Source organism: Haliotis asinina, chromosome 11, assembly GCF_037392515.1.
Source record: "Haliotis asinina isolate JCU_RB_2024 chromosome 11, JCU_Hal_asi_v2, whole genome shotgun sequence".
In the NCBI taxonomy this organism is placed as follows: domain Eukaryota; kingdom Metazoa; phylum Mollusca; class Gastropoda; order Lepetellida; family Haliotidae; genus Haliotis; species Haliotis asinina.
In genome coordinates this window covers 49,152,174-49,175,157 of record NC_090290.1, presented here as the reverse complement: position 1 = coordinate 49,175,157, position 22,984 = coordinate 49,152,174, and the positions used below count along the sequence as shown (strand labels likewise).

The 22,984-nt window shown below is 37.7% G+C and overlaps 1 protein-coding gene across 2 annotated transcripts; it reads right to left on the bottom strand.

Annotated features, from left to right (window-relative positions):
- Positions 1 to 253: 253 nt before the first annotated feature.
- Positions 254 to 22,409, bottom strand: LOC137256209 (transmembrane channel-like protein 2). Of its 2 annotated transcripts, none has more exons than XM_067793927.1 (18): positions 22,172 to 22,409; positions 21,483 to 21,600; positions 20,990 to 21,204; positions 20,314 to 20,383; positions 16,759 to 16,831; positions 13,108 to 13,280; positions 12,795 to 12,958; positions 12,078 to 12,225; positions 11,552 to 11,655; positions 9,390 to 9,492; positions 8,402 to 8,482; positions 4,633 to 4,773; positions 3,804 to 3,890; positions 3,006 to 3,119; positions 2,235 to 2,440; positions 1,487 to 1,669; positions 1,265 to 1,343; positions 254 to 449 (listed from the first exon to the last, which is right to left on the bottom strand). In XM_067793927.1, the coding sequence occupies exons 3-18, from the start codon at positions 21,073 to 21,075 to the stop codon at positions 390 to 392; spliced, it is 1,872 nt and encodes a 623-aa protein (XP_067650028.1). In that variant the 5' UTR covers positions 21,076 to 21,204; positions 21,483 to 21,600; positions 22,172 to 22,409; the 3' UTR covers positions 254 to 389. The 2 variants fall into 2 exon arrangements, with proteins under 2 accessions (XP_067650028.1, XP_067650030.1); XM_067793929.1 differs by having other exon boundaries at positions 20,990 to 21,180; positions 22,172 to 22,368.
- Positions 22,410 to 22,984: the final 575 nt, after the last annotated feature.

The following is a 22,984-nucleotide window of genomic DNA, read 5'->3' as shown; positions in this document are numbered from 1 at the left end:
TTTATATAGTATTGAGGGCTTGCCAAACTTTCATTTTTTAAATCATGTGTGAGCCTAGACCTTTTTCATAACGGTAGCTATGCCCCTGAAAATAAATAAATGCAACATTTTATCTGACACAATCATGTGGGTATGCCATGACATTTCATGACAAATTGACAAACAATATAAAATATTAATATGTTTTGAAGGAATAAACTCCATGAAAGTACTTTTGAGTGAAAACATGTTACAGAAAACATTACAAATGATATCGCATCTCATAACTGATTTATTATCACCTGATATGTTTGAGGTAACAAAGCTCCATGCTTTCATGTATATGTAGAAGTTACTGATATTGGACAACCACCACTTATATGACTAGCCACCAGAGGCTATGCATATCATCACAAATACACTTTCATACTTTGTATTTTCTTCATCAAGTTCTTGTTATCTTCTCTTTCCTGAAAAAAAAAAGCGAGAGCTAATACCAGGTTATTTGTGGTATGCATACCAGCAAATACACTACAAAAGATATAATTTTTTACAGAACTAATTCGCACTGGACATGCAGCAAACAAGGGATGCTGTATCTAAAAGGTGCCTGAATTCTCAATCCACACATGCATGGACATTGTGTTGTTACATGCCCTTTCCTGGAATCTCCATATGAATAAACATTAGCACTATGTGTTGTGACATATTCGACACTATATATATTCATCAAGTTGTCACCCGTCAATCAGATATTTTTCGAGCTATAAGGCACTAGATTCTGTTGGGGACTTTCCAGACTATAGTTCAAACATTCTGACAAAGTCCTCAAATTCCCTTAGAACATACAACCAAGAGGTACTGGGGAAATACTCTTCCCATAGGGCATACAACTATGAGGTACTGCTGGGGACCTACTCTGTGTTTAGGACATACAACAAAGAGTTAATGGGGGGACCTACTCTTCCCGTAGGAACATACAGCCATGAGTTACTGGGGACCTACTCTTCCCTTAGGACATACAACCATGAGGTACTGGGGATCTACTCTTCCCTTAAACATACAACCATGAGGTACTGGGGCCATACTCTTCCCTTAGGACATGCAACCAAGAGGTACCGGGGATCTACTTTCCTTAGGACACACAACCACAAGGTACTGGGGATCTACCAGACTCTGATTCCTTTGGATATACATCCATAAGGTGCTCAGGACTTTGACCTGGAACTCCAAGACATTTATCAAAAATGAGTTACAGTAATATATGCCAAAATTGAATCCCCACCTGTTGTAACTCAGCCTGTAGTATGACTCCATGTCTGGCCTCTCCACTGATGCGATTCCCCTGGTACACCAGCAGTGTCCTGGAATACAAACACTACAGTGTTCAGGCAACTGAAAGGTTGCCTTCAAACTATCCAGTAGGGAACTGGATAGTGGTTGGCAGATCTAGATACAGGTGATATTAAAGTTAGAATGAGGCTTACACTTACATGTTGCTACTTACAGAAGTATGAAGAATAGGGGTATCACCACTGTGTCTGAAAGGCACCATGTGAAAACACTTTTCAGCCACTCCACATCTAAACTGGCAACAAAATCGTTGTATGCTGATGTTGGCATGATACCAGTGCTAAATGGTCCGAAGCGTACTGTGGCATTGTGTGTCCTCCCCAGGTCTAACGTTGGACTGCAATGTGTAAATAACTATGTTCAATTGACAAGGACATCCATCTCATAAATCACTGTAAGGATCTGTACAACTTACAGCAACAGAAGACATGACATGTTATTGTGTTTTCTCCATCACATGAAATTACTTTGTCAGAATTACCCCATCACCCACAATTTTCACCATTCACCTATAATTACATTGTTTTTCACTGAAATTGTATCTCAGTTACCATATCTTCTAGTGACATCTGACATGGCTGCTCTACCATCCAATGATAACAGGCACAGTTATTATACTATCCAATGATAACAGTCATACTTACCCCACCATCCAGTGATAACAGACACATGAGTTACCTTACTGTCAAATGATAACAGGCACAGTTACCCTACCTTCCAATGACAAGCACATCAGTTAACATACTTTCCAATGATAACAAGCACATCATTTAGCCTACCTTGCAATCTTAAAGGCACAGTTAACGTACCATCCAGTGGTAACAGGCACACTGTTACCCTAGTATCCAGTGAAAACAGGAACAGTTACCCTACCCTCCAGTGATAACAGGCAGTTACCCTACCTTCCAATTATAATGGCAACAGGAACAATGATACAGAGCAGTGAGAGGAGGAGGAAAGTCATGAAGAAGACAGTGTTGCGAGACTGTGCCCAGCGCTTGATCGGTGGCATGCCAGTGTGTTTAATGATGCCATACATGAGGAAGAAGAAGACCAGGTCGGACAAAGTCCCGATCAGAGGCAGGACAGGACATGCCAGAGTACCAATCTGAAATAGATAGCAGTTGACGCTTGGAAAATCCAAACAGAAACAATCCAATCATATATTTCAAATTCAACATCAAGCATATTTTATCCCCTTGAAACTCACATACCATCTCAAACTGACTTCAGCAGCAGATATAACCAGGGCAATATCACAATTTAGCGTTCTTATTTAATTGTTATGTCATCAGTTATCATGACATCACAATCAGATGACAATACTAATCCCTCAGCCACAGAATAATTGTTTATTACCTGGAAGAAATGATTTGGTATGATAATTGGAATCTCACCCTTTTGTCTTTTCTCAACTTGAAGCATTAAACTTTTTCCAACTAATGTTGACATCTTTGAAATGAAAAGACTCTTGCACAATTCTTAGCAAAAAATCCAATTTAAAAGACATTTAATATTCAATGGTTTTTCACCATATAATTCAATTTCCTTATAAGACAGACAAAAAGCAAAACACAAGCTAAATGCTCTAAAAATTGTAGTAGGTACATGACAATAGTGATGCAGGTCATTTGTGTAAGTTGATCAGGCAACAGTTCTGAATAAAGGCTTACCCAGATAAGAGCTTGTCTGTAGATGAGCACCAGAACAGATGAAGAGATGTTAAACTCAGACTTTTTCATAGTCCAACAGTATCCGATGAACTTCAGCAGTACATTGGCAAGTGTCTACCAACAAAAGTTTAACCCAGTCATGATGAAGTGATTCTCATCACATGAACTTCAAATACAGTTTGTTTGCAATCACAATATAATTTGACATGTTTACTAAATTCAACATTCATTAAAAGCCACTACAATTCACAGTTAGAGTAACTGGGGTAGCCTAGAGGTAAAAGCCTGTGATACTGAAAGGTGGATACTGTATTTCCTCTATTAAGCGCTGGGTTTTATTATGGGCTGGGGGATAAAGTAGTGCTTTAAGAAATAAGTGCTGGGCCTCTGATAAGTGCTGGGTCTCATGAACACTTGGTCTAAAAATAAATAAATTAAGGAATGGTCCCTGAAATGATTACTTCCTGTCATCCACAAGGCACAGACCACATGGTTGAAATTTATTTATTTATTTATTTATTTATTTATTTATTTATTTATTTATTTATTTATTTATTTATTTATTTATTTATTTAACCTTCTGACCCTAATGGTATAAAGAAAGAAGAAAAGAAGTATATCATGAAATATCACTCATATCGTTTGCTATATACAAAACATTACAAAGTGTTTACTGCAGTGATTATAGCCATGTAGTCTGACACGGTTCCATTATATAACGCGTTAGTCTCTACTTTTTCATGCTGGATTTCAGTGGAGGTTTTTTTGTTCTCAAACATACAAAGTTATCTAACTTACATGAATGATTGTGTCCATAATGACAAGTTTGTACAGCTCCTGACCAATCACAGTCCCTGTACAATGGATGCTGCTGGCCTTACCTGGCTGGAATGCACAAATATATCCTGCTCAGACCAACTTTGTTCTTATTATACCAGTGCATGAAATAAGACCGCCCAAGGCAACCTAGATTTCTGACAGATGGTCTAAACTTCAAGTTAGCCAGTCTGATGGTCTGATAAAAAATTTAGATGTGCCATACATCAAAATATGTTCCTAATATCTTTCTGTCTGTTCTGGTTAAATCCATTTCAAGCTGGCAACATTTTGAAGTTCCCAGCCCTGATGTCTAGCTGGGTTAATGGATTATTTCATACACTGGTCATACACATGATTCTGGTCAAGAGGATCTTTGCTTTTATTGCCAGAATCAGCAATACGTCAACATATATGCTGGCTGCTTGTAAACAGCATCTGATTTGGGGTTCAGACAATCCAGTGATTGATATCATGAGCATAAATCCACCTAGTTGGATATCTGAACATGGATCTGAAATTCAATCCTACCAGTTGCCTCCTAGGACAAGGATGGGTTGATGAAGACAAAATCAAAACCAGCATCCAGTTATTGTTACCTGTAGGTACTGTTGGGAATAATAGAAACCCGATCCACCATCAGCTATCAGAGGGCTAGTAGTGAGCAATTATTGATTATAATTGAAATATATATCTTTTTAATGTAATCACCAACTTTAATGGTTTTCAAAATTTTACACCATGTACATTCTATCTGAGATAAGATCACCATAGTAAGTTGTCACAATAGGAAATTGTCTATTTTACTCACCTCATTTTCATTTTGTGAATTTACGATATTATACAAGGAGACAATGAGGGCAAACAGATTGGCCATTCTTAAGGTGAAGATTCTCACAAGAGTAACATTCAGTTCAATCCTTCCACTTGCATATTGCTCCATCTTAGGTAGCTGAAAATGAAATACCAAAAAAGCTTGTGTTGGTTATCACACACAATATGCAGATCAATAATCAGAACACTGTTGTTGATCAATAATAAGTGACTGTCATTGTAAAACCCATCACACATTTTACAGAGTCCTAATAACAGGACACAATCATGACATAGTGGAAACAAAACATACTGATTAATTCTGTGACTAAGAGGATCAAGGATACTTCCTCTTGAGACATGCATGTAGGTTGTTACATCAGAGTTTTATGATTCAGGAAAATTCATCTCTTTATATCTTGATTAAGACATATACCAATAAGAAACATACTTTCTAAAGCTGAATTTGATGCTTCATTTTTAATGAACAGTATTCCAGTCAAATCATGCCATGTTAAGGAGAGTGAGTGAGTGAGTGAGTGAGTGAGTGAGTGAGTGAGTGAGTGAGTGAGTGAGTGAGTGAGTGAGTGAGTGAGTGAGTGAAGTTTTGCACTGCAGTCAGCAATATTCGAAACATATGGCGGTGGTCTGTAAATAATCGAGTCTGGAAGTTGTCAAAACCGGCACCTGTTCAGTCTGGCAAGTTGTCAACACTGGCATAAAATCTGTCCCATCCGTGACTTGTACATTTATCACTAGCCCTACAATCCGGCACACCCTCTAACCAGGATTATTTCTTCAGTCTCAGTGAGTGCCGGTTGAGACAGCTTCCACTGCAATTTCTTACTAATTAATGTCTGTTCATTAAAATACACTAAGGAGTATAAGGCCTTCAAAGGCTGGAAGTTCTTTTCGTATAATAGAAGCCTTATTAAACAGTCCGCAGTCCAGTTTGCAAAATCTTCCCCAATTATTACAAATGCAAATAATAGCATGGCTCTAAACATTGAGCTGCCTTGACACAACTACGGCCAAAATGTGAGGTCAGGGCAACTACCTGGACCATATCGTCACCTGAGAACCAGAGAGTCCCCAAAACCTTGTTTCGAAATAAACGACCCTAGGGATTTGTATATCTGTGATTTAACTAATGTTATACCTAATCATTTGAAACTTTGTATAGAGATGCAGTATGTCATATAGAACAAGAAAAATCATCACATATCACTGACATTGATGACAAAAGCCTTAAAGAATCAAAATATTGATTGGAGATAGAACAATTGTCTAAATTCAATGGTACTTATATTTACATGTGGTTCCAGAGTGTTCTATGTGCCTCTAAAGGCATTAATGGCCAGGAGAAACACACAGAAGATTAAGTTGCTCATGAACACTCTGTCTGTAGGAGTCATGAACTTTAACACTGAACTTATGTCTGAGTTCCATCATAGGAATCATTGTGCACATCTTCTGCAGCAGTTACCAGAGCTAAAACGTGATCGACATCAAATACTTCAGACATAATTTAGCCTGTACCAACAATCAACAAATTCTTCCTCGATAAAGTATGCAAACACAGCTTCAGTAAATGTGTCATCCAAGCTCAAATAAAGAAAAAAAAAAAACTATAGAGAAGAGAAGAATGCAATGTTTAAAAATTCAATGCACTCATCTAGAGTGAACTTTACTCTAAATGCCTCATGTTATAGAATTTGTTCTTGAACTGAATGTTCTCATCAACATGCTGGGCGTGACCTGTGTATAATTCACATTGAGGTGTTCCAGGTTTTTGCATGATTTTATAAATGGGTACAGAGTTCAATATTTAACAGTAAGAAACATGTGATTTATGTAAAACCATCGTAATGCTTCAGCCTACAGCAGACCTGTTACAAATATGTAATCTGTAACTGATAGTGGGCAGTTAACATCAGTGAATGGAATTTGTAAAAACCTGAAGTAACGTGACCTTGAAAGGAGAGCTTGCAACAGAGTATATGTCAGTTGGAGACTATGAAATTTAGTGTCTTTCCAAATTTGTGAGGAATTCTGGATTAGTTCATTAAGGTATTTGCACGCTCTACACACATTCAAAAGTAAATCTTGTATTTGTACAGAACTTCTAATTTGAATGATGATCTCTTCTGATAGTTTTGTCAGCATTTGTCAACTTTATTCAGAACTGCAAAAGATATGAATGTATTTTTTTTTAAATCCGAAAACGATGTTCTATGTCCTTGGTACACAGTAAGAAAAACACTTCATATATTTAGAACCAGATTGTTCTATCTCCATTTCAAAACTGAACGGGATATTTCTGAAAATCTTACATTCATAATAATATTTATGAAAAGTGAAAAAGCATCCTGAATGTTAATTATTACTTGTGTAGCATTTTCTTAACTTAATGCTTAATGTTTTAAGAAAACAGCGTCAGAACGTTACTCACCATTTCATTGTGTCTATATAAGGTCTTAGGTCCAGAGTGACTCCTATCTCCATGTCATGTGATAAAATGGAGCCTTTCAATTAGTTAGTGACACAGACCACCCTGGAACTGAATAGATGTTTTATTTCTGGAGATAGAACCTATGTTATTTGTGAAAAAAACCCCACTTTCTAAGGCACATACAGCCATGAAAGTTTATTTGGAGATTGAATACACACCAATACTTATCCTAGACACCTCAGTTTTCACCACAAGTGAAGATAGAACACTCTGGTTCTCAGGCGACGATATCCATTTCAAATATTTCAGTGATCAGTGTCACATTGATATACACCAGTGTTGGCTCAAAAGAGGGTTTTGGAGTGTTTTGACTCATCAAATTCAGTAAGGACCCCCTCTATTTTACATCTGCCCATCTATTTAACATTGGAGAGGGTCCAGAAACATTATTTTCATCAATTTGGACCCACTCAAAATTTCACCCAAATCTAACACTTATACACTATTGACCATGGTCTTTTCACACCTTTTTTTTATGTCACTGAGACAGTAGCTATTTTGTCCTTCAAAACATTTATACTTGCACAAGTCCATGGAGTGGGGTGAGTGAGTGAGTGAATACAGTTTTACTTTGCTTTTAGCAATTTTCCAGCAATATGCAGGTGACACCATAACTGGTCTTCACACATTGTAGCCATGTGGTAAATTTGAGCCCGGGTCTTCAATGTGATGGGCTAACATTCTAACCACTAGGCTACCCCGAGCCTCACCAATGGAGTGGAAGATCCAGAATGTTGCTTGTGAAGTAATGATTAACATTTGCTGTTGTGTGATTGGTACTTGGTCCTCATTCTAATTCATTAGGACTTTCATAAACTGACCAGACATGATGTCTTTATCACTTCAGTATTTTCCATTGTTTTAGTCAATGATAACACAAGGTTGTAACAACATAGTCAAAACATATCTTGACAAGCCCTCTAACATGACATGGAGGAGATGCAGTAATTAAGGTAATTTGGGATGATTATCTGCATTACAAAATAAATAAATATGTTTTTTTTTAAAAAAAGAAAACTTAAACAAATAAGGTTCAAGATATGCTATACATGTAGATCACAGCTTTGAAACTTTACCTTGCCATTCATTATCACCAGTATCATCATATCGTTTAATTCAAGTGTAACGGCTTTAGTTCCCAAACCCAACTACATTTGTGCAGGCAAACTGGAAAGTAGGCAAAATGCGATTGTTGGCAGAATGAGATTGTAGGCAGAATGGGATGTAGCATCAGAGGACCTTGTAGAGTGTTTACCTGATTGAGACAGAGTGGTACGATCATGTTGATGAGGCTGAATGAGATGGGAGTGATGTAGGTCTGGAAGCCAGGCAGGTACTGCAACAACACAGTGTTACTAGGGATGTTACCATACCAACATCCATCTCTCATAAATATTTGTGCAATAGGATGCCATGTATTTAAATATTTGTATAATTTCCTTTGCAGTGTTTTAAAACATATGCTAGAATAACAAAAAGTACTGAAAAAAGGAGCACAATGATATTACAGGTAAAAGAAAATATACCATTCAAACAAAGTAGGGGAGACTGGGTTTACAAGATTGATAAAATGCAAATGAAGTCACAGAGGAAAAAGATGAAGAAGAGAAATTTAGAAGAAATGTGACAATTTATTCCATTGTTTTGGAAACATTTCATCTGTATAGGTTTATATCACATTTTCTCATATGCATTGGCAGTGACTAGTGGTATGCTCACAAAATGGAATATCCCCTGCTTTTATTGAATGGTAGAGTACTAATGGTAAACTGGGTATAGTAAACATGGAGTCCCACAACCCTCATCTCCATTCCCATTGCTTGTCAGTCTATCCTGGGTCTTGTACATTTTGAAACCTCTTGCAGTGACTCACTTTACAAATTCCTTTCTCCAATAAATCTGTGGCAAATCTCCTCAAGTCAAATATTTATACTGTTTCATTACATTATGAATATGTTTGTTGATTAAGACCACATTCAGCAATATTCCAGCTATATGGCACAGTTTGTAGATAATCTGGTCTTGACCAAATATTACAGTGATCAATAGCATGAACATCAATGCAACTGGGATATGATGACATGTATCAATCAAGTCAGTAAGTCTGACCACCAGACCCCATCTGACCCCTCCTATAACAAGCATGGGTTGCTGCAGAAGGCCAGTTGTAACCAGGATCTTCATCAGTGTGTATGTGTGTACATATGTATCATGTTTGAATATTATAGGACAGTGTGTCTTACCTGTTCCACTCTGACATCGTTGATGATGATGTGAAAGTCAGTGGTGAAGTTGACAAAGATGACAAGGTAGACGATTCCTGTACAACCAGCTCCCACTAACACTCTAGGACACATACAGAAATTGAGTATACTACCTAAATGTATCATTCATATATATGTCACTAATGTCGACCCTGGAGTTCAACCTTTTACTCTTTTACTCAAAGGCCTTTTACTAGCAAACAAGAAGTCAGGCTGGTGCGGAGAATGTATTTATGACGAGTAGGCGGTGCAAGGCAATGAGCAAACCCATTTGGTTTGTTAAAGGTATAGCAGTTGGAGGTTTGTGCACTGTGATGGAGTGCAGGACAATTGATTCCATGCCTGTCTCAGTGAATTTGCTGAGACAGGCCATGCGCTTCATCCTTCGTACTACACCTGATTGCTGACAAGCTGAGGCTGCTTCACTTACAATGTTATCACAAGATCAAACCAGAAAATTCCACAGAACATTATTTTTTTTCAACACTCAGGCATGAAAAAGTGTTTAATGACTTTGTCCTGTTAGTTTTGTATGTCTAAATCAGCAGACTGGAATACTGTTTGTTGTTCAGCACATCAATATTACAGCCAAACTGGGGCAGTCTGTGACTATTCAATATCTTGAAATCAACTGTATGTACATGTTTAAGTCTCCTCAATTTTGATGCAATGACATGTCAACCAGGTCAGTGAACCTCACCAGCCAATCACAAGCTTGGGTTGCTAAAGACCAATTCTAAACTGGATCTCCACAGATCAGCAATATTCTACCTATATAATGGCAACCTGCAGATATTATTTAAGCTTTGAACTGTGATTGATATCATGAGCAACGAGTCAAGTAAATATAGTAGGTGAGTGAGTTTTTTGTCGCTTTAGCAATATTCCAGCAACATCACCAGTAGTGGGCTTCACACATTGTGCCCATGTGGGGAATCAAACTCGGGCCTTCAGCATGACTAGCAAACACTTTAACCACCAGGCTACACCACTGCACCTAGTAAATATAGTAACTGAATCATGATGATCAACCAAACGTATAAGTGGTTGAAAGATTTACTGGAATTTTCACTCATTTAATGACAATAACTGAAGTGTGTCTTATGCTGGGAAAATTATAATATTTGTCAGTGTGTATCAGGGTTTTGTTAATCAACTAAAATGGAATTCAACCAAATATGTCTCAAGCATTACATGAGAAAAAAGTTATCAAGTGAAAATATCTGCATTTTAATAAGATAACTATCCAACCATACTCATAGCTTGATTTCAGTAGTGACATCACCATCTCAACCCTGCCAGGTTAAATTTTAGTGTATCAGCCATACAGGATGCAGGGGACAGGCAGGGCCATGGGCCATTTTGCACATTAGAATGAAAAATGGCCCATTAAAATTTGGAAGTTTACCATTGATACAAGAGCATTGGCCCATTCTAAATTCCGAAAATGGCTTATAATTCTGAAAATGGCCCACTGTCAACGTTCTCTTTCCCAATACCTGAGGATGGAAAAGATTTGATTGTCTTTTTGTTGTTTAACACCACACACAGCAATATTCAAGGTATTTTGCATCAGTCTGTAAATAACTGAGTCTGGAACAGACAAAACAGTGATCAACAGCATGAGCATTGATTGACACAATGACATGTCAAGGATGAAGGAGAAGCTGCGGTAATGTTTGAGTGTGGATGATTTATACATAAAGTGACACTGATTTGAGTGTTCAAAGTATCAATAAATTACTAATTATTACTATATATTCAATACATATTTCAATAAGTACTAGCATCAAAATTCCGTGTCTGCAGCTACTTATAATTACCTCCCTTTAATCAATATGTGAAGGCTGATCTACCTGCCCATCTGTTGTGCAATTTAGTTATGGTAACCTTTACTAATTTAAATATTTCTGAGGCAGTGGATAATTAATTTAGGTTTGACTCTTATATATGCATAAATACAGTCACATAGAACACACATATTGTCATTAGCGCTATATATGACGAGGATGTCAGTTCTATTAATTACAACAGAACGAAGACAAAATACACAATATTCAACAAAGATGAAAAACGACAGAAGTCTGAAACAGGAACACGAAAACTCACAACAGAACAAAGTTAAGAACTGGCATATTTACAGTGTAATAAACCAAGCTGTCATTCGCCGAGCATAAACTTTGCATTTTTCTTTCCTTGTCCAATTTTCAGTTAAATCAGCAGCCTTGGCACCATGTAAGTTATCCTACAAGGAAACAGTGAGAGGGTGAGTGTATGTCATTTAATGCTACAGTCAGCAATACTACAGTTATAATATCACAGTGGTGACCTGTTAAATGTGAACAGGAATTTGTTGTGGATGTCAAACCAAGTGTGTGTGATGGGTAAATTGAAAAGGTATGATACTGTTAGGGCTGTAACAATGCATCAAACTACTGATGGCTTGCAATTGTTGAGTTTCCAATACCAATTAAGCCATGGTAGAAATGAAAAATTATCGAAGCATCAATATTAAATCTATTTCTTTGGGTTTTTTCACTGTTTGGGTGCATACTTGCAGATTCACTGAGTTTATTATAACTGTTACGTGATCTGGGTTGCAAGTCTCTTGTCAGTTATTAAAAGAAACTGAAACTACTTAAAATATTTATTGAAAAGATGTAATACCTTCAAGCTGCTAGCAATACCCTTGGACAGGTTGACAGAGGCTTCTGGTGAGCTTATGCTATGGTCCCATGAGGTGAACGTGATCAGAGCGAAGCGAAACCTGGCCCTCACAGACTCCGACTGGCTTGGCTGCATTCCACTGGCCATGCTGAACTCAACATTTCAATACAATACCAACTTGTATTCTAGACTCAGCCCAAGGGTCACAGTTCGAGGTTTGTTATCAATATTACAGGTCAATCTTCTTTTTAATATTATGATGCTAGAAACCTTAGAATCAAGAGTTGAAATCCTGGTTCGGCCAGCACTATGGTATATTAACCAGAGGTGAGCCTTTTCCATAGATGTGCAAGATTCTGTTGATTTGATCATGCAGGGGTCAATGGATTTGGCACTGGGACCTGCAGCTGCAACACTCCATGCTCATTTTCTTCTCTTCTCTCTCATTGCCATTCTCACCCCAATTAACTATTAGTACAATACATATACAAACACATGTAGTGTTTTCATGACAGGGATTCACAGGCAATGAAGTCAAAAATCACAATATTATTCAAAATAACGTCATTATTTATTATTCTTAAATTCTGACTGATTGTGAAAATTTCAATTTAAATTGGAATTTTTAATGCCCTATCTGCCAAGTTTGGACTGAATATCAGTATTTAATCATGTCTAGATAAAACCCTACTGTGATGACATCATTGTCAAACCCACCTTCTAAGTATAAATAAAAGACTTCCAAAATATGTGACGATGATCATGGAGAGGTAGGCAAGGCCAGTGTGGTAGGACTGGATGTGTCTTGGTATCTGCAGGTGCCCTGCCCCTAGCTGGGGAGAGTAGGCACAGAAGAACACCCATGACTCTCCGACTGGACCCTGACAACAGATAATGTCACTATATTTTTCAACAAAACTTGGCCGATATATCAAACAGATCCTGACTCCTTGCCTTACACTACTTATGATATTTGGCATTTATATGTCTCTTGATTACCATGGAAACAGAGTACAGTCTGTGATCATACCTGTCCGTCCAGCAGGTTGGCGTAAGAGAAAGAACTGTTTATGACTGCGTAGTTGAAGGTCACGGCCGTAGGCAGGACAATGAATCCCAGCCATACTACAGCCAGAGCAACGTTCAGTAATATCACCCATCTAGTGAACACGAAGAAAGTGCCAATTCCAGATCCAAAGTTACCTGGGAAAGATGTTTTAAATGAAATGGGAACAAAATTATTCTTAGACACAAAGCACTGAATAGAGTACCTGAATATATTTATTATTGCCAATATGTGTACAAATACTTAAGCACTAAACTCTGTTAGCACTTTGAGCACACTTTAGTGTGCAGTTTAGCACAACACAAGAATATTATACAATACAAGAATACATATTATTATTATCATCCATTCGTATAACAAAAGTTTATGTAGTTACCCAATTTGGCCCTTGTAGTTTCCATACTTGTAATTCCTTAAATTTGTTTATTATTTCAATGACTGTAGGCACTGAACACTTGAACAAGTGCACAAAGGTGCATGGAACAACTTTTTGTGCAGCTTCATATTGGTATCAGCATGACATTTATATTGAAATCTACAGGATCTACTGCACCAAAATCAGAATTAGCAATGACGTTTCTGTAAACAGAAATTAGTGCAAATTGAAACATCTGGCAGCTGTGGAGAACTTGGTGCAATTTGTTTGTATTTTTTAATGGTCTATCCATCCAGTATTTAAAAGGGACCATAAATTTCAATATGACAGATATTTTCAAGTGAGCAGCATTTGGTTCAGAGTGAGTTTAACCACCAGTACTGAAGAAGTGAGTCAATTCTTTTCAATGATGCTTTATGACATATGTACATATAACTGATTGAGTTGTGACGATTAATCGATATGCAAGTTATCGCGATTCAAGAGCTGCATTGATACGATTGTCATGTATCGATTTAACATGATACTTACATACTTAGCAGTCTACAAAAACACTGTCTCCCCTTCTATTTAGATTTTCATGGAAAATATTGCCATGGACATGCTCCGACTGAGATAATTTTCACAAATTTATTTTGTTATCTGTGCAAAAAAGCCAGTTGTGCCAATCTTGATCCCTGCTGTTCCATTTTTTTGGAAAACACTACTTTACTGACACATGCTAAACATTTTTAATAAAATGTCTTTGATGATGACATGTTTTAGTTTTCTTGGGAGAAGAATACCTTCCCTGAAATGATAACATAACAGCACATTATTTCCAGTACTTTTATTTTTCTGTATACAAGGACAAAATATCGTGATGCGTATCGTATCGTATGTATCGGGCTACCAGTATCGTGATACGTATCGTATCGTGGCATGGGCGTATCGTCACAGCTCTAGCTGATACAGAGAACATAATAATATTGCTGTTTCAAATTTCACATTAAATTGTATAAGTATACTACTCAAGACACGTTATGGAACACTTACATTCGCACTTGAAAGAAAATAGGAACAAGCAACAAAGACGTGTGCAAAATGCATTCTTTATTAAATGTACAGAAAGGGAAAATCATAAACAATCCGTATAATTTCATGGCGTGAACCAAGTGGTGACATCAGTAATGTCACTGGGATCAACACTGAAAATCAAGGCTCTGAGAGACGTCAGAAACATGTGACCTCCCTAACAGCCACACATGCAACACAACAACGCCTCATGGAATTTAACTATGTTTATAGTGCTCTAGCTCTATGTTCAGTGGATGAAACAGCAACAGACTCACTAGCCTGTGGCCAGTAAAGCTCAACAGTCACAGGCCCGACTGCTAGTGAATTCTTCATGGGGTCCTTTTATAAATATATCACTCTCTCTGACGTGTTAAGTTATAATTCACTTATAAATCCTGCAAGATTACATTCTCTTCCCACAGTGGTTACTTGTCATATCTTCCTACGTAACCTCTGTTCTAATACGACCATTTCATGGTGAGTGTTCAAGACTCGTGATTGGAGGCAATCAGATTTAGGAGTGCAATCAGCGACCTTGTTTCAAGAGTGATCGTTTGCAAGATCTCTGTAATTTCCGGATGCATCATGAAAACTAGAACCTCTTCCCGAGCGCGATACTCAAATGTTTCTTCTAGACAGAACTCAGTCATGTCATATTTGTTTGTCCACATTGCTTGCATTTGTCAAGTTGAATCTAGGTCGATGTAACACGTGTTCTGATTGGACAGAAAAAAGGGAAATAAATCTGCTGCCATTTTTTGCTGCTAGGGGATTTTATGAGAACCACTAATTATGGCCGTATTAGAACAGAGGTTCGTAGGAAGATATGACAAGTAACCTCTGTGGGAAGAGAATGGCAAGATTATGGCCTGATAAAAACATTCAACACATCAGGAGCATAATGATGATATGTGTCATGCTGATAACATCTTCTTCTCATCTGTTATTGTAATCTTTTGCTTAGTCTCTACATTCAAAGTATTATCGTGTGGGCTAGTATCTTTCAAGGATAGCTAGCCTGACTGGCTAACAAAATTTGGAAACTATTTCACACACTGTCTGTGGGGTAGCCTGCCACTCCAGACTCGGCCACTGAGCAAACTGATGCAGATGTTGATGGTGCACAGCGTGCACAATGAGGCCATCTCTGTAGCAAACAGCATTCAGATTCCTGTTGATGATGTACATAATGGTTCTGTGATGAAAAGAGAAGGTGTCTGTAGAGTGCCGTCTGTAGATAATAGCACACCTGTCAGTACCCTGCAGAGGACAGCAATTTGTAAGAGAAAAGAACTGGTGGCCACTGTTGTCTTGTACACTGTTGGTGATGCCATGTACCTGCATCTCTGGATGTTCTGTGACAAGGAGGAAGACGTGGTCTAATAGCTTGATATCGGGGCTGGAGGTTTCTTTCCCTTATATAGCTTCTAATGGTTTGGTCACTGACATTTATTCCTGTAGCAACCCTCAGTTGCTGTTGAAGGTTTGCTTTGATGGTACTCCTATTCAATGCTTCAACAGCAAGGCACTCGTCTTCCCTTCCTGTTGTCACACGATGGCAATAGCTCCTCACCTTTGTCTCCCACATACTGTCTGGGATTTTGGAATCACCAATGCAATCCGTAAATGGTGGATGGGTTAACTTTTAACCTCCGAGCAGCTTCCCACCGTGAAATGCCCTCATTTAGCCATCCAATAGCTCTAGTTCTTTCGTCGATCATGATCTATTGATGTTGCAGCATATTGAACAAGTTGATGCAGTTTCACAGCTAACTGCCTTTTCAAGGCGAAATTTCTCACACAAACTGCTTGTGGTTCGTGGTTTATGAGGATGAGAGAGCAAATCCACATCCTCCATTTTTACGGCAACAGTAAGAGAGCGAGATTGTGACCAAAATTTCCATGAAAAAGAGACAATGTTAAATTAAACCTTCACGAGTCCATTACCATTCAAATTCTTTGCTCTGGTCATCAAGTCACTTGACTAAGTGTAGTGTTCCTTTTCAGTATGTCAGCCATTGTCCAACTTACCATTCCAGCTAACATGGCAACAAAACACCACTGTTCAGTAAATTGTTTTGATTGAGTATATATGGGAAAGCATTTGGTTGTGTGTAACCTACCTAGATACAGTCACAGTAAACCCTTTCCATGTGATATGCCTGTCTTTGTTAATGACTTACTTTCCATGTCTTTAATGTATGACTTGAACACAGGCAGCTCCCAGTGTTTGTTCTTCCTTCTCCTATACCAGGTCTGAAAAATACCCACACAGGGCAAGTACAAAATAGTCGACATGTGGACAAAATGGATGAAACGTTTTTTCATTAAGTGCCTGCAAGCAGCTTAGCTGGTATTTGGCACTATATAAACAGATTATAAAAGTAATAAATGTTATTTCACAATGTATTTGTTCCCATATTGTTGGTAGGAAAATGTAGCAAGCCATCACATAAACCATCCAACTTTATACCTACAGCATATGTTATATTTTGTGATAATCTAAATGTAGTTTGTAAGATTTTGTAACGCCACTTAGATTACCTGACAAAGGCCCCCATTTGGCATTTCTTTGTCTGGATCGATCAAAGGATTAACCGATAACACGCTGATGGATTAATTAGTTTTATGGGGATTAAAATGGGGGATTTGTCAAAAGGTAGTGTTTATGTATGTACATTTACTAATCTATATTGAATACACTCTGTCGTGTCTGAGTCTATGTAAAACAACACCCTTCTTTCAAAGGAATAACCGCGAATACAACGATTGATTGCTCATTATTGGCTAACTAAACTAAATAACTTTTTAAAAAGAATGACGCACACTATGCAATTAGTTGCCAGGTGTGCTATCTTGGGTAACCAATGAAACTATACAGCAATGTGAAAAACCTGAAACGATACATCACGTTTTCGTATATTAGACTGTTAAAAGGCACATCACTTGGGAACTTTGCAGATGAATTATATATCACTTGTCTTTGTGGATATTGATGGATACATTCCTCGAAGAAGGTAATAGCCTGACATTGCTCCTATAACTTTAATTTTCAATATTTGCATTTTTGTTTTTAATAAGTTGTCGTAGCTTTCAACAGAATCATTGTTTTCGTCGTTAAGTGTAATGATGCAGACGACATACACTAGGACGTGCGTGCAAATTAAGATTCATATAGGAAAATTATGAAATGTCTACATATTACATTCCTGTTATACATTCACAGATCGCTTCTTTTTATTAAGTTGCAAGCAAATGCATGCAAGCATGATTATAAAGTAATTAGGATTATGAGACCAAGTATAAAGACGTATATTGACAAGTGTCTACATACTGGAGAGTGAATGTTACAAACCAAGTAAATTTAGCAAATGAAAAAATTTATCGCACAGTATTTTCACTTCGACCCCAACCTCGCGTAGGTTATATTACAGGTTGTGTCATGCAAACTCCTTTTGGTAATGATTCAAATACATATTTATGTAGTTTTGATTTTCTAATTTGATGAGAACAAACCATGCATAATCTCATTAATTCAAATGGATTTGACTTCACGATTTTCAAAAATGGCAGCGCCCTGTCTTGGGATGAATGCTATTTAAGTTTGTTTTCACCGACTTATAAAGGGACAATTACTTTTTACTGGTAGTAAAATATGTATTTCATTGATGAAGAATAGGATTTTGCATGACATTGCTAATAACATAACAATTTTACTCCTGGAAATGAGGTGGAGATCAATATAACATTGCTTGCAATATAAATGTCACTTCGACCCCCACCTTGCTTACTTGGAAGAAGTCCTTATGTTAAAAGTTGTGTCATGCAAAATCCTTTTGGCCATGATTCAAATGCATATTTAACTACCTGTAAAAAGTAGTTTTGATTTTCTAACTTGATGAAAACAAATCATAATTTCAATAATTCTAACGGACTTTAGCCTGTGACTTCACGATTTTCAAAAATGGCGGCGCCCTGTCTGAGGATGAATGCTATTTAAGTTTGTTTTCACCGACTTACAAAATCAAAATTACTTTCTACCGGTAGTAAAATATGTGTTTTATTGATGGACATTAGGATTTTACATGACATTGCTTATAACATATCAATTTCAGTCTTGGAATCGGTCAATAAAAGGGGTCAATATAATATTACTGACGATAATATTGTCACTTCGACCACAACCTCGTTTCCGAGGAAGAAAGTGATATATCCATGCAAAATCCTTTTGGTCAGCAATGTGTAGTAAGCAGTCTTGATTATATAAACTCGATGAAACTTGAACTCCATTTTCTATCCTGGAAGTGAGTGAGTGAGTGAGTGAGTTTAGTTTTACGTCGCACTTAGCAATATTCCAGCTATATGGCGACGGTCTGTAAATAATCGAGTCTGAACCAGACAATCCAGTGATCAACAACATGAGCATCGATCTGCGCAATGGGGAACCGATGACATGTGTCAACCAAGTCAGCTAGTCTGACCACCCGATCCCGTTAGTCGCCTCTTACGACAAGCTGAGTCGCCTTTTATGGCAAGCATGGGTTGCTGAAGGCCTATTCTACCCCGGGACCTTCACGGGTCCCTGGAAGTGTGGTTGGGGGCGAACCATCCGAGTTAGTATATACCACAGGCTTCCACAAAGCTCACTTCACACACACTAACAGCCAATTTAAGCACAAACTACGGAGTCTGGTGGAAATCTCTGCATAGTGACACCATCACCCGACCCCAAGGAACAATTGACGGCAACACAACAATTCGGCATGTCTTTCTTGACGTCGAGAAATAAGCAAAATGACGAGCTTCCTACACATTTTCTACACATTTAACAAGAAATCGTTCCTTCTATGATGTCACTGTAGGGCTCTGATGACAGGGTTACGTAACCTGTCTGCGATGTCGCTCTGCGGGCGAGAGAGAAGCAGACGGCTTTTTAGCAACTTATAAACGCTTGGTATTAATAAACCACAAATTTTTTTTTTTAAAAATGGTGTTTCATTTATGACTCACCAAAAGTCTTTCATATGCAGTGATAAAAAGAGTACCAAAAAATTGAGTTCAGTGGTCCTTTAAAGTGTCCCCTCACTAAAAAGGTAAATGAAGCACACATAAAATCATGAGTTGTCTCCCTTTTCTTTACCATTCAGTTGTATGATTTGTATGCACTCCAGAACATACGAGTGCTAAAGATTATAACTGTTAAACATAGTATCATCTGGCATGACTTTCTTACAATTATTTACATTAGATAAAAAAGTTGCTTTTAAAAACACTCTCTAAAAACCTGTTTCTTGATTTGTGACACAAATGACAAGGAGTGGTAAAGTGTAACAACAGACCAATGCATATATCATTCATTACTAAATGACTTGACTTGTGGAGACTAATACTTACTGATTAGAATTTTCAACTCGGCGGTCTTGGAAACTTTATGCCAATTATGTAAATGTTGCCAGCCCATTTTCAAAGTTTGTGAGTTACAGAAAAGTGGGTAAGCAGCTGTTTCTAACATTATCTGGCATGTTGTATGCAGTGATGAGTCAGACACTGGTGATTGCTGTCACCATGACAAGGTGGAGGCAACTGTTGTTCTTAAATTCAGTTAGAGCTTTGTCTGGTTGAATAATACTTCGACAGAGATAATGAGATTTATGTGGAATATCATTCACTGGAGTTTTAAGTCTTCACTTACAAAAAGCATAATCAGCTGAAGTTCAACTTTTTCAATCCTGACTTACCTTGAAGTCATGAAACTTGAGTTTCCAAAATCCCATTTTGGCTCTGACATTCTTTCTCACCAATCTAGACCTCCAGTATCAAGAAAAGAGAAGGAATGAGTAAAGAAAAGAGAAGGAATGAGAAAAAAATAATCTTGTCCTCATTCCATGATTACAGAGAATGCACACAGACTTCTTGTCTAAGGCTTGGAAAAGGCTTCTCTTAACATGATGTAATGTATCATAAACTGGTACAAAATCAGTCTTTTATGAGTCTGCAACTAAAGCCTTATAGAGGAAAAGTGTCAGTTAGTCATAGAACATGTTTGTTTGGCTGGACAACTCAAAATATTTCATGCATTAACTCAGAGATGCCAGCCACTACAATACACATAGGCACTACACATTTAGCCTCAAACTACACCAATACAAATGCTCTGAACATTCTACGAAATTTGGAGAAATTCATTAAAATCCAGATACACTGACAAACTCATATTTGCCAAAAAGAGATGCCAAAACGAAATGTAATGCTGATATAATTTGGAAATCTGAGGTATGTAAAATTAAAGCTTCACTCTTGATTAGTGTGATATTATCTGTTCCAGAATGCATCATGATTTGGGTTGGCATCTCTGCTAACTGGATACTGCTTCCCATCCCTTGTTTCATGCAACCTACCATATATTCTGCTCACCTTTTCTTTTGTCCTAACCGCTCAACTTCCTCAAGAAAGTCCTCATCCACCTCATCACGGTCTTGTGAAGGAATCTGTCCCACCATCGGGCCCCAGGAAGGCCTTCAGTCAACATTTTGTTGCCGGGGGTGATTGGTGACAACACGGTGAGAGAACACCCTACTCAGAGACATCCTGCTGTCTGTCACGACCTGCGACCGGGACAGAACATATTTCTGGAATATTAGAGATCGTTTGTCAAAATAAACTCATTGCTTTGAACTATGATTGAAAAGTGTGAAATGTTGTGTATTATGTCTATTTGCTGACTTTCCATGTAGAAGTCATGACGGCTGAGTGGGTTAGGCGGTAGACATTTTTTTGTGCTGGTGATTAGGTGCTTGACTGAGGGTGTGGGTTTGAATCATGGATGGGACTCAACTAAAAACAAGTACAAGAATTTGTACTTTACGAAGAAAGTGTTACTCACTTATCCCCATACTGAGGTAAATACCTTTGATGCTTGACTTGGTGTTGTAGAGTTTTGTCTTCTAGGCATGGACCCAGTCGAATTTCTCTGCTGCCTGGCTGATTCCATCTGAACTCGTGTATCCCTAGATCTTCGGTCTACTCTGTCGAATATGTTTGATTTCATATAAATTAAATAAAACATCATTTTGATATATAAATTTTAAGGGTACAGTTACAGTTACAGAATACAAACACTAAATTTTAGCCTAACCCTAACGCAAACTTTCAACCTTACCCTTACCCTAACCAAATGTAACCTTGCTTGCTTGCTTGCTTTCAAAGATGGCAGAAGGTATCTGCTATTCTCTGGCATTTGGAAAGGCTGGGGCCATGGGCCATTTTGCACATTTGAATAAAAAATGGCCCGTTCAGATTTTGAAGTTTACTATACATTGGTAGTGGCCCATTCTAAATTCGGAAAATGACCAATAATCCTGAAAAGTTCTCTGTCCCAATCCTTGTATTCTGTAATCCTGCCATTTTAAGATGATTAATTCTGTGAAAATCCTGGATATGTAGCAAATGCATGGCAAAACAATGGACACTTGGTTACCTGTCCAGTCATCTGTGTCTTAACTAATTCCCTCTGTTCCAGTTTCTGAGAGGTGTGTAGTTCACATTGTGCAAGCTACTCCATAAAATCTACTGCCTAGACTGTTTAATGTTACCTACATTACGTCAAACGACATCTTGTGACTTGGCGACCGTCTTTCTTCCACTGTATCACGAGACTTGAAAGTTTAACTATTCACAGACATTCGCCGTTAAATTACATCTGTACTGCATCATCGTAAAACGTGGCTATGTAATATAACAGAACTTCTAATCCTGGAATGTGACATCTTCGAGCAGACGAAGTCAAACAAGAGCGCCCGAAGTACTTTCAACTGGTCTAGCTATATGGATACGTAACGTTGAAAATTTGCTGTAGACAGGAACCAAGTTTATTTAGATATAATAGTGTAGTCAAAACTAGTTTCAAAATTAGCGTGTGTTTTTTCATTTCAGATTTCCCTTAATTTTAATTGTATAATATAATTTATAATTAATAATATAATTAATGTCACAAGAGTCTTATATTTTAAAATCTGAAAAGTGTAACACGTCCTCTTTAGGCTTGTGTGTACGTGTGTACAATGAATGCCATCATGTATTAAATATTTTTTTCAGGAAAATGGTATTAATGGGTCATTCAACGCATTCATGACCCACCCGTGTTATTCCGGGACATACCGAATGTAGGTTACGGAAGTGGGCGAGTGATGACGAATGCATTCAACGTCCAAAGCTGGGCCCCGTCTCGCATATCACAATAAGCTTTGGCGACTGGGCGCAAAGGGAGCCGTGAACCAGCTTATCAAAGCGCAAATAACATCTATTCAAGGTTTTCAAGAAGACGCTTTTTAGGATACGTTTAACACTTTTTCTGAATCACACATTTTGCTTAAGCGAGGGTGGCCCAGAAATATCTCAAGACTTACTTCT